This window comes from Asparagus officinalis, chromosome 7 (assembly GCF_001876935.1).
Source record: "Asparagus officinalis chromosome 7, Aspof.V1, whole genome shotgun sequence".
NCBI lineage: Eukaryota > Viridiplantae > Streptophyta > Magnoliopsida > Asparagales > Asparagaceae > Asparagus > Asparagus officinalis.
Genome location: NC_033800.1, coordinates 14,857,300 through 14,867,912, shown reverse-complemented (window position 1 = coordinate 14,867,912; position 10,613 = coordinate 14,857,300). Strand labels below are relative to the sequence as shown.

General features: G+C 40.3%; 2 protein-coding genes across 2 annotated transcripts; one reads left to right on the top strand and one right to left on the bottom strand.

The window, feature by feature from the left end:
* Nucleotides 418-1,366, top strand: LOC109846721. The gene is made up of 2 exons (XM_020415966.1): nucleotides 418-812; nucleotides 943-1,366. The coding sequence occupies exons 1-2, from the start codon at nucleotides 418-420 to the stop codon at nucleotides 1,364-1,366; spliced, it is 819 nt and encodes a 272-aa protein (XP_020271555.1).
* LOC109846720 (receptor-like protein 12) lies at nucleotides 6,218-10,420 on the bottom strand. The gene is made up of 3 exons (XM_020415965.1): nucleotides 10,375-10,420; nucleotides 7,578-9,464; nucleotides 6,218-7,456 (listed from the first exon to the last, which is right to left on the bottom strand). Exons 1-3 carry the CDS (start codon nucleotides 10,418-10,420, stop codon nucleotides 6,546-6,548), a joined length of 2,844 nt encoding a protein of 947 aa, XP_020271554.1. The 3' UTR covers nucleotides 6,218-6,545.

Here is a 10,613-nt window from a genome sequence, read left to right as displayed (position 1 = left end):
CTAACTTTGTATTATGGAAAGGGTGTGTTTGGAGCTTGTCAAGCCTTAGTTTGTAGAAACCTTAATGGGTGTTTTGGATTTTTTTTTATGGGATTGTAAAATTTTCATGGGTGAATATATATACTCATACATTAGGTAGTGCGAAGACTTAACAAGGCTCTAACGTCATAAGCTTGGATTTACATCCACATCATCAAACATTACTTTTAGGTATATTCTTATGGTAGTCTTTGATCAATCACCTTGTAGATACAACCATTATACTATAGCCTAATTGATCCTTGAATATAATTTTATTGTTCAAACGTTATAAAATTTTAGCTTCTGTTCATATGTTGGCTATATTGTTTATATTCAATAAATTTATACCAAATACCAACACCCACTACCAAAACTCTTCCAAATAGCCTCCTCAAAATGACCAATACAACTGTCGATTCTCCAACTTCATCTCGGATTCAAGTGGCTGACCCAATAGTCATTGAGTCCGACCCAAAACCTACCTTCGGCGAGATACGAACACTGATCTTCTCCGGGCAGAACTACAACTTTTGGCGGATCAAGATGATGACGATATTCAGAGCGCATGACCTTTGGAAGCTGGTGGAGAAAGGTTTCGAGGTGCCAGAAGACGAAGACTCTCTCACCCCGACGGAGCAGAAGACATTAAAGCTTAACTACATGAGGGATGCCAAAGTCCTTGGGTTGATCCAAATGTCGTCTCCGACTCCATCTTCCCCAGGATCTCCAACGAGGAGACAGCAAAGGCGGCGTGGGGCATCCTCCGAGAAGAGTATCGTGGAAGTGAAAAGGTACGGGCGGTTAAGCTTCAAACTATTAGAAAAGAGTTTGAGCAAATCTCTATGAGAGTAGAAGAAAGACTCGATGATTTTCTTACTAGATTCACCAATGTTATAAATCAATTAAAAACATATGGTGAAGATGTAACAAATCAAAGAGTAGTTCAAAAAAATTTATTTCTCTCTCTAGTAGATATGACTCCATTGTAAGTGTGATAGAAGAAACAAAAGATATGGAGAAGCTTTCATTACAAGAGGCAATCGCATCCATCAAGGCGTTTGACCAAAAGCTTGAGAAGAGGAATGAAGCTTCTACCATGGAGAGAGCCTTCCAAAGCTTCAACATGAGCTCAAATCAACAACAGAGCCAGAAGCAAAAGAAGAAGAAGAAAGGAGGCAAGCCCAATTTTGCTCCAAAGCCTCAACAACAACAACAAAGTGGTAACTCCCAACAAGGTAGCAAATCCGCATGTAGAACTTGCGGCAAGTCTCATCAAGGGAAGTGTTGGTTCGAGGGGAAGCCCAAGTGCACCAACTGCTCCAGATTTGGGCATACCAAAGAGTAGTGCGGGACTCAAGGAAATCAAAACCAAAACTGTCGGCAAGTCTTTGCAAACCAAGAAGAGGATGACGAATGTAATGTTTTCTTTGCTTGTCATGGAGGAAAAGATAGTGATGGTAGTCTTTGGTATATTGACAGTGGCTGTAGTAACCACATGACCGCGAACCGGTCACTATTGATAGACTTAGACACATCCTATCTTGGTAGTGTAAAGATGGGAAATGGGAATATTGTAAAATCTGAAGGAAATGGTATCTTGGCTGTAAATACAAAAAAAGGAAAAAGATACATCAAGGATGTAATGCTTGTACCGGGTCTACTGTAAATACAAAAAAAGGAAAAAGATACATCAAGGATGTAATGCTTGTACCGGGTCTAGAGGAAAATCTGTTAAGTGTAGGTCAAATGCTCCTTAACGGTTATTTTCTAGTTTTTGGTGATCAAACAGTGAAGATCTACGATGATAGGAGTTTTAACAACTTGGTGACCAAAGTCAAGATGTAACCCAACAGAAGTTTTCCTCTCTCACTGCACTACTGGAACACTCAAGCTCTAAAGGTCGAAGAGGTGAACTCCTCCTGGCTATGGCACAAGAGGCTCGGACATCTCAACTTCCAAAGCCTCAAGACTCTTCAAAGCAAAGAAATGGTGTATGGCCTCCAACCATTGAAGGAGTTGAAGGTGTCTGCTCCAGTTGCATGAAAGGCAAGCAGCACCGAGGCGAGTTCCCAAAGGAAGGAGCATGGAGGGCAACAAAGCCTTTGGAGTTGATCCATACGGACCTATGTGGTCCAATGAAGACGGAGTCCCTGGCCGGCAACAAATATTTTATCACTTTTATTGATGACTTTAGAAGGATGGCATGGGTCTACTTTTTGAGGCTCAAATCAGAAGCTTTCACCGCCTTCCAAAAGTTCAAAGCAATGGTGGAAAGACAAACAGACCTGGAGATCAAGAAGATTCGAAGTGATCGGGGTGGAGAGTACACTTCAGCAGAGTTCGAGGACTACTGCAGCAACCTTGGCATCGAGAAGCAAACCACATGTCCATACACTCCTCAACAGAACGGAGTGGCAGAAAGGAAGAACCGGACTATTGTGGAGATGGCCAAGAGACTCCTACATGAGAAGAACCTTCCCTATAAGTTCTGGGGAGAAGCAGTCAACACCGTAGTGTACCTTCTCAACCAGTGTCCAACAAGAGCATTGGAGGAAAAGACCCCCTTCGAAGCATTCTCAAGTAGAAAACCTTCCTTAAACCACCTTAAGGTTTTCGGTTGTGTTTGTTTTGCTCACATCCCAGGCCAGTTGAGATCTAAAGTGGAGGAGAACACAAGAAGGTGTATCTTTATGGGATACGTAAGCCATACGAAGGGCTACAGGCTCTTCAACCCCAAGACTCAAAAGATCGTCATCTCACGGGATGTGGTCTTTGACGAATCAGCCAAGTGCAACTGGGATCTCAAGAAGGAGGAGCAGGTGCCCACAAACTACATCTACCTAGATTCAGAGAGCACCCAAGATCCAGATCCAGAGCCAGAAGTGCAAACTCCACAAAACGGTTCGAGTTCAACAAGCTCCAACTCAACCACATCAAGATCAAGTGCTAGCTCCTCAAGCACACCATCCAACTCTAGTCCCAGTTCTTCTTCCTCCTCCGGTACAACTCCATTAAGATACAGAAATCTTAATGAGATTTACGCTTCATGTAATTTTTGCATATTGGAGCCTGAGTCATTTGAAGAAGCCATCAAAGAAGAAGATTGGAAGAAAGCCATGCAGGAGGATATCTCCATGATAGTGAAAAATGGCACCTGGGAGCTGGTAGAGAAACCTACAGCAAGGCCAATCATCGGCATCAAGTGGGTCTATAAGACTAAACTGAACCTTGACGGGTCCATCAACAAGAAGAAGGCACGGCTTGTGGCGAAAGGCTATTCACAGAAGCCCGGAGTGGACTTCAATGAAACCTTTGCCCCTGTCTCCAGACTGGAAATAATTCGTCTCTTGATTGCTCTAGCTACTGACAAAGGGTGGAAGTATTCCAGCTTGATGTGAAGTCGACATTCCTTGGTGCTACAAGAAGAAGTCTACATCCATCAACCGCAAGGGTTCGAAGTTGCAGGAGCCGAGGATAAAGTCTACAAGCTCCACAAGGCGCTCTACGGTCTCAAGCAAGCACCAAGGGCGTGGTATGAAGAGGTCAACTCCTACTTCACCCAACACAACTTCAAAAGGAGCCTTAGTGAAGCCACACTTCATCAGGGACGTGATCGTGGACAAGGAAATGGAGGTCATCTACTGCAAAACCGAAGATCAAGCTGCAGACATTTTCACCAAAGCTTTATCGAAGGATCGCTTCTGCACACTTTGAGAACTAATGGGTGTTAAACCTGCTAACCCCTGAGGAGGAGTGTTGAACTAATCAGTGTTTAGCAACCTAAACAACCCAAGAGTCATAGTGTGATATCTTAGGTGGAAGGGAATCCTAAGAGTCAAAGTATAATAAGTGGGGTGGTATTCTAAGAGATGACTCCTTGTATTCTATGCAAGTAAATGTGTAGAATTAATGTATAGAATATGAAGGATCATGTATAAGTCTATATAAACCCATGAGTGGGAGAATTTGAGATATGAAAAGAAGAAAAGAAAACAAAAGCACCAAATTCTCTATCTTCTTCTACATCTCTCTCTCTAATTCTCTATCATACTAGCCTTAGCCAAAGTTTTTCTTCACTACTCAGTTCAAAATTACAAGAAGGGGTTGCCACTCTCAAAACATGAATTAGAATCTGGTTGCATGTAGGGCTGGCCCCGAGGTTTGGGTTGCCCTAGCCTAATCCAATTTTGGTTGCCCTTTGAATTTTTTTGAAGTGAATTCTTCAATTAAGTCATCATACTCGAGCTTCTCCAAGTATTCATTTTCAATTGATATCATTGCCAATCCATTCAATCAATCATGTGGCATGATAGTGTGAAGATAACATATATGAAATCACAATCAACTAAACTAATGTCGGAACGAAGACTTAGCAATATCATTATTATTAAAACAATCAAACAATTAATCTAGATAGCAATCCAATAATATGAATGTCATCAAACCAAAGTTAAATTGAGATTATAATTAAAACCAAATAGAAATATATCATATTATTGTCGATTAGGATTTGCGAGTTTTAGATGACTAGAAGGGAGATGAACTTTTTAACAAGTAAACATTATTTCCTCTTTCTATCTTTCAATTGTGATAAGCTTCTTTTAAACTTAAGAAAATCGTGAGAAACTTGTCAGAAGACATAATTGTGCCACCCAAATAGCTAAATCAAATCTAATTTCTAGTTTCAAAACAAAAACCTAGACGAAACCGCCCAAACATCATAACCCCTAATTCAACAACTAATATTCAGCCAAGATTCAAAATCAGAAATCTTAATTTCATTACAAAACATCAAAACCCCAAATTTCCGTCCAAAAAACCCTAAAATTATTTATTTAAAAAAATTACCTGATTGTGTTTCTTCGATGGACCGATCGGCCGTCGGCGTCGATAAGTTGATTCAGATTCCCTCCGTCTTTTGGGTGACTGGATCGGACCGTCGGAGGAGGAGTTAGCGGGGTGGTCCAAAGGACAGGAGCTGAGATGAGAAGGAGGACTTGGAGGTTGACGGAACAGAGATGGCGAAATAGAGCGGTGTCTCCGTCGATTCGGATTATCGCCGTTTTTTTTTCTTTTTTTGTGAGCGGCGGAACAGAGACGCGAAGGAGGAGAGGAGGCTGACAGAAATAGGAGTTGGGTAGGGTTTTGGGTACTAATAAGAGTTTTTTACTAATAGAACCCCTAACAATTTTTGCATAAAAAGTCCTCTTACAAAGTCCACTTCGAAAATTATTACGGTTTGAGGGGTGAAGGATGTAATCACGATGGTTGCCCCTCGGCCCTGGGTTGCCCCACCCCCGGGGCTTGGTGGGCTTACCCCAGGGCCGGCCATGCAGCTGTAGTTTATATTAGTTTCAGAGGGCTTGTTGTCACTTATTTGCATCCAGAAAGGGTTGTAACTCGTTAAGTTTTAAAGCTTCTTCCATGTGAAAACAAGTTCCGCGGACTCTTGGGGGACAAAGTTCAAAGTGAGGCATATATAATAGGATGGACAAAGAAAGAAAAAAGACACAAATTTGATCAATAGACCAATGACCATTAAATGACAAGTCTTTGTGAGGACTTAAATCTGAGATTTCTCACAAATCACTCTCGTTTACAATTAATAAAAGGGCAATATCAAAATTCAGTCACCAAGCACGTAATGTAAATTTCTCCTACGTTAGACTTCGTAGAATTAAGACTCATGCTCTCTCTCTCTCTCTCTAAATTTCTCCTACGTTAGACTTCGTAGAATTAAGACTCATGCTCAATTTCTCCTACGTTAGACTTCGTAGAATTAAGACTCATGCTCTCTCTCTCTCTCTCTCTCTCTCTCTCTCTCTCTCTCTTTTATTTTTTTATTTTTTTAAGGGGAATAGAAGACTCATGCTTATTTGAGCGTTGGGTTTCATGGACTACTTCAAGCTAATGGGAAGATACTAGGAAGTCAGGATAAGCTCATAAAGGAATTGAGTACCGATGAGAAAAAGTTAGTCTTGCTCTTGCTTCTCCTTGACATCAATCATCATTATTGTTATAAGGAAATTGACCATACCAACATAATTTGGGTATTTTAAAATTTTCAAATTGTATTAGTAAATTGAAATGGTTGAGATCAAGGAAAGCTAATTATTTTTCAGGGAGTAGCTGGTAGAATCTACCATGAAGAAAAGCGCCTTGCATCATTTTACAGGTGTTGCAAACTCTCAAACTTTTATTGTAATTAAAACTTCCAAAAAAAAATTTTGATAACAATATAGTCTATCATCATGCACCACTGATACACACAAGCACACACAAAAAAAACTCAATTCTCCCCTTCCAAGGGACAATCACATTTAACATGATGTACCCGTGTTCTTCCATGAGAAAACTCTAACATAGTACAGAACACACAAAACCTTCTTCCATGATCGATCTCCTTAGAATCACAGTCCACCACCTCCTCAGCTCCAACTCTCCTATCTCTGAAATAATCACAGACTAGCGAAAATGCAAAAACAAGAACAGGATCAAGAAGCCCATCAACCTTCTTATTGTACCTATTTCTTCCAAAACATTATAATTCCAATCACCATAGCCAACCCCACCACGAATCCAAACTCTATGAACACAAAATACCAATTTACTTTAGATGCAGGTGCAAGAGCTATATGGTTTCGATTTGCACTTGAATTGTCACACTGCTTTGATAACGGGTCACCACATAAACCTTTATTCCCTTCAAAAGAAGTATTTGTGAATGTAGAGAGCTGATTTCCTTGAGGAACTCTGCCGATCAAGTTGTTGTTCGAAAGATTCAAGAACGAGAGGAAAGTGAGATTACTTAGTGTCATAGGAATCTCACCAGAGAGAAAATTCCCCGAGAGATCCAATGACTCAAGTTGCATCAAATTTCCAATTGATGAAGGAATATTTCCTGTAAGTTCATTGTCAGAAAAGTCTAGCACATGAAGGGAAACAAAATCCCCAATAATGTCTGGTATATTGCCTTGGAAGCTGTTGTTCGAGAAATCGAGTGATGTGAAGATCGTCAATATCCTTACTAGCGTCATGTCACGCCCTTTACTTTTAACTGTAACCGTGTTCTGATAGGAGGTATCCAACTTGATGTACTCAAATTGCAGTGTCGAGATATTTGAATCAGAATGCATCATTGCCTTCAAATTCTTGAAGCAATCTAATGGAAGAGTGCCACTGAAGTAATTAGAGGAGATATCAAAGATTTGAAGCATCGAGAAGGGTTTGTTATGTGAATTAGAGCCTGGAGGAGTACCAATAGTTCCCTGGAGTTCATTTGATCTCAGGATGAGAACTCGAAGGGAATCAATGCTCTCAAGCCAAAAGGGAAAAGACCCATTTATGTGATTGCTTCCAAGATCAAGAACCTCGAGCTCACTGCATCTGGTCACTAATTTAGGTACGTTCCCTTCCAAATGATTGTTACAAATTTATTGTTCTTAACCCACATTCTTCACTAATGTTCCAAAGAATACTTCCTCGAAGATGGTTTTCTCCTAAGTTTAGCACTCCGAGTTCATTATAACTTTCCAAAAGACATGGAGGTATCAAACCATTCAAATTGTTGTCAGAGAAATCAAGGACTTGGAGATTGATTGCATTACAAATTGATGGTGGAATCTCTCCCGTTACATTATTGTGAGCAAGTGAAAAGAAAATGGTAAAATTAAGGTAGGAGGTGAGTTCCGGTGGAATAAAAGACGAGAAGCTGTTGTTCGAGTAATCAAGAATGATGGCATTTGTTGGGGGAAGTGGAATAGGCCCTTTGAGCAAGTTCGAATGGAGATCAAGAGTTATCGCTGTATTCTTTTTGAATTTTGGAAGAGGACCTTTTGGAAGAGGACCTTCAACAGAGGTGAACATGTTGAAAGAGAGGTTTAAATACGTCAGACTATTCTTCCCAATATTCCATATCCAATTGGGTATTGCACCATGAATTTTATTGTTTGAGAGGTCTAAGATGCCCATCTGATCTTGATGCATTAAGAAACTTGGAATCCTGGTCAAATTGCAAGTAGCTAACATCAACGTGCCAAATTTGGGGATAGAACCATTACCACCCTTATCCTCTACCGAAATCCTATTATTTGATAGATCCAGACTCGAGAGGTTACTAAGAGCGGTAAACCAATCAACTTCGACTGTCCCACTAAAATTATTCGATGCGAGGGTAAGAACTTTAAGCCCCGAGAGCTGAAAGACTGACCTTGGAATCTCTCCTTGCAATAGATTATTGCTCAAATCCACAGTTGCCAAGTGAGATGATCCATTTTTTAATTCTTCAACATCCAAAAGTTGGTTCATACTCAATTGCACTTCTTGTAACAATGGGAAAGCAAATAGAGATGCGGGGATTTTCCCAGAGAGAAAATTATAACAAAAATCAATCTTCACTGCATGCTCAAGCTTTCCGATAGATGAAGGGATAGGACCAGTCAGCCTATTGTGTGAAAGTATCAGCTCAGACACTCTTGGTGGCAGAAGAGAAGGGATTGGACCAGTGAAATTATTCATCGATAGATCCAAATGAACCACTTGGCTTAAGTTGCCTACTGAAAAGGGTATGACTCCTGAAAATTCACAATCGGAAAGATCCATTCTTGTCAGAGATTTCAGCTTCCCTATAGAATTCGGCAAATACCCAGAAAAATTCGACCCGGATAGCACCAAACTATTCAACCTACTGTCACTAAAGATATCTGGCAATGACCCAGAAAGCATCAGATTATACGACAAGTCAATATTTGTCAAGTTCTTCAAGACAAACACATCCTTTGGGAAAAATCCAGTAAGCCCACAAAAACTGAGACTAACCACACTCAAAGAAGACAACTTTCCGAAGAAATCAGGCACACTGCAATTCAACTCATTCTGATCCAATCGAACCACCGACAAATTGCTCAACTTCGAGAGTGAAGAATCAATAGGCCCAGTGATCGAACAGCTCGTCAAGCTCAAAGCTGTCAGTTTCGGAGTAGATTTCGCCACCGCTGCGCCCCACCGATGCCCATTTGCCGAAATGTTTACACTATCAAGATACAACTCTCTCAACTCACTCAAATTCCCAATCAAAGTTCCAAGATTAGGATTCACAAGACTAAGAGAACTCTGAACCAAGGAAATCGTCGACAAATCAAGCGACACCAAGTTCGTCAACTTCACAATCCCAACGGGCACTTGCCCAGAAAACCCAGCATTTGATAAATTAAGATGGGTCAAATTTAAAAGCGACCCAATTTCATTTGGAATAGGAATTTCATCAAACACATTATACGCAAGGTCGAGCTTTCGAAGGGAGGTGATATTAAAGAGACCGGCGGTGAGCTTACCGGCGATGACGCGGTGGCTTAAGTCGAGGGCGGTGACCAGGCCCGAGACTGGGTCGCAGAGGACGCCGTCCCACCCGCAGCAGTCCGTGTCTGGCTGCCACGTGCCGAGGTCTGAAAAGGTGAAGGATCGTTTCAGGTTTACGAGGGAGGAGCATTGAGAGGGGTCGGTAGAGTTACCGGTGGAGGAGGGGGAGGAGGGGGCGGTGACGGGAACTCATCGGAGGGAAGAGTACATAGAGGGAGGGCGGTGCGCGGAAGCAGGCAATAGAGGGAGGAGGGTGATTGTGATGTTGGGAATATTTGGTGGGTTGAAGACTTTTTAGGTGGCGGGGTTTTGATTAAAGCTCATTAATTGATTGTTAATTATGCAATTATGGCGAAGACTTTCGTGTGTGGTTTTTTTTTTTTTTGATTTTCTTTCGTGTGTGATTTTGGATGTTGAAAGAAGACTCCAACGGAGTGGAAGTCGTATGTTGAAATTTTACATTTTTGGCGGAAAAGCACAAGAGAGAAATAGAGTATTATTATTATTTTGGGGGAAGTACATCATCAGATATCAAACTAAAAGTATCGTTCGTGTCATTTTTTTTGGGGCTAAATTAGCATTTCAATACCTTATAGTTCAACTCATTCCACACTTTATATATAGCCTCATATGTTTTTCGCAGCGTTTATACTAGCTTAAAATTAGTACTTTGATATCCCCTATTATGCGATCTAAAAAATTTCACATGTATATTTTCGTATGACACTTTGAATCAACAAGTATGTGAGTGCCATATAGGAAAATTAATGTGAAGTTGTTCAAGCCTGCAAAATATAGGATGTTTATGTGTCAATTTTTAAACAACTCAGACTATATAAATACCGTGAAAAGCAAGTGAGAATATGTAAGAACAAAGTGAAACTATGAGGTATTAAAGTGTTATTTTTAATCTTAGTTTTACAAATCAAATGTTTTGAAGAGTCAACTCGAAGACGTGAGATGAGATTTAATCTGACCTTAAATTTAATCTGATACGTCTGTCTAACATTATGTTTATATCCTTTACTCTGTAATTGATCATTTTTATCCAAAATTGCTATAAATATATGTAGATCCTAAACAGATCTTATACATAAAATCATTTTTCTTACAAAGTCCAATTAGCATTTAGCAATGTTTAAATTTTTACTTTTATATTTTATACTTCACGATTGTATTTTCTACAACTGTAATTGTACCTGTTCACGATTGTATTTTCTACAACTGTAATTGTA

Coding starts and splice junctions, on each gene's coding strand:
- LOC109846720 (XM_020415965.1), bottom strand. CDS start 10,420: ATGATCAATTACAGAGTAAAGGATATAAACATAATGTTAGACAGAC. Junction 9,465..10,374: donor AAACATAATGTTAGACAGAC/GTATCAGATTAA, acceptor TCACCTTTTCAG/ACCTCGGCACGTGGCAGCCA. Junction 7,457..7,577: donor CTCTGACAACAATTTGAATG/GTTTGATACCTC, acceptor GTTAAGAACAAT/AAATTTGTAACAATCATTTG.
- LOC109846721 (XM_020415966.1), top strand. CDS start 418: ATGACCAATACAACTGTCGATTCTCCAACTTCATCTCGGATTCAAGTG. Junction 813..942: donor AGTATCGTGGAAGTGAAAAG/GTACGGGCGGTT, acceptor CATATGGTGAAG/ATGTAACAAATCAAAGAGTA.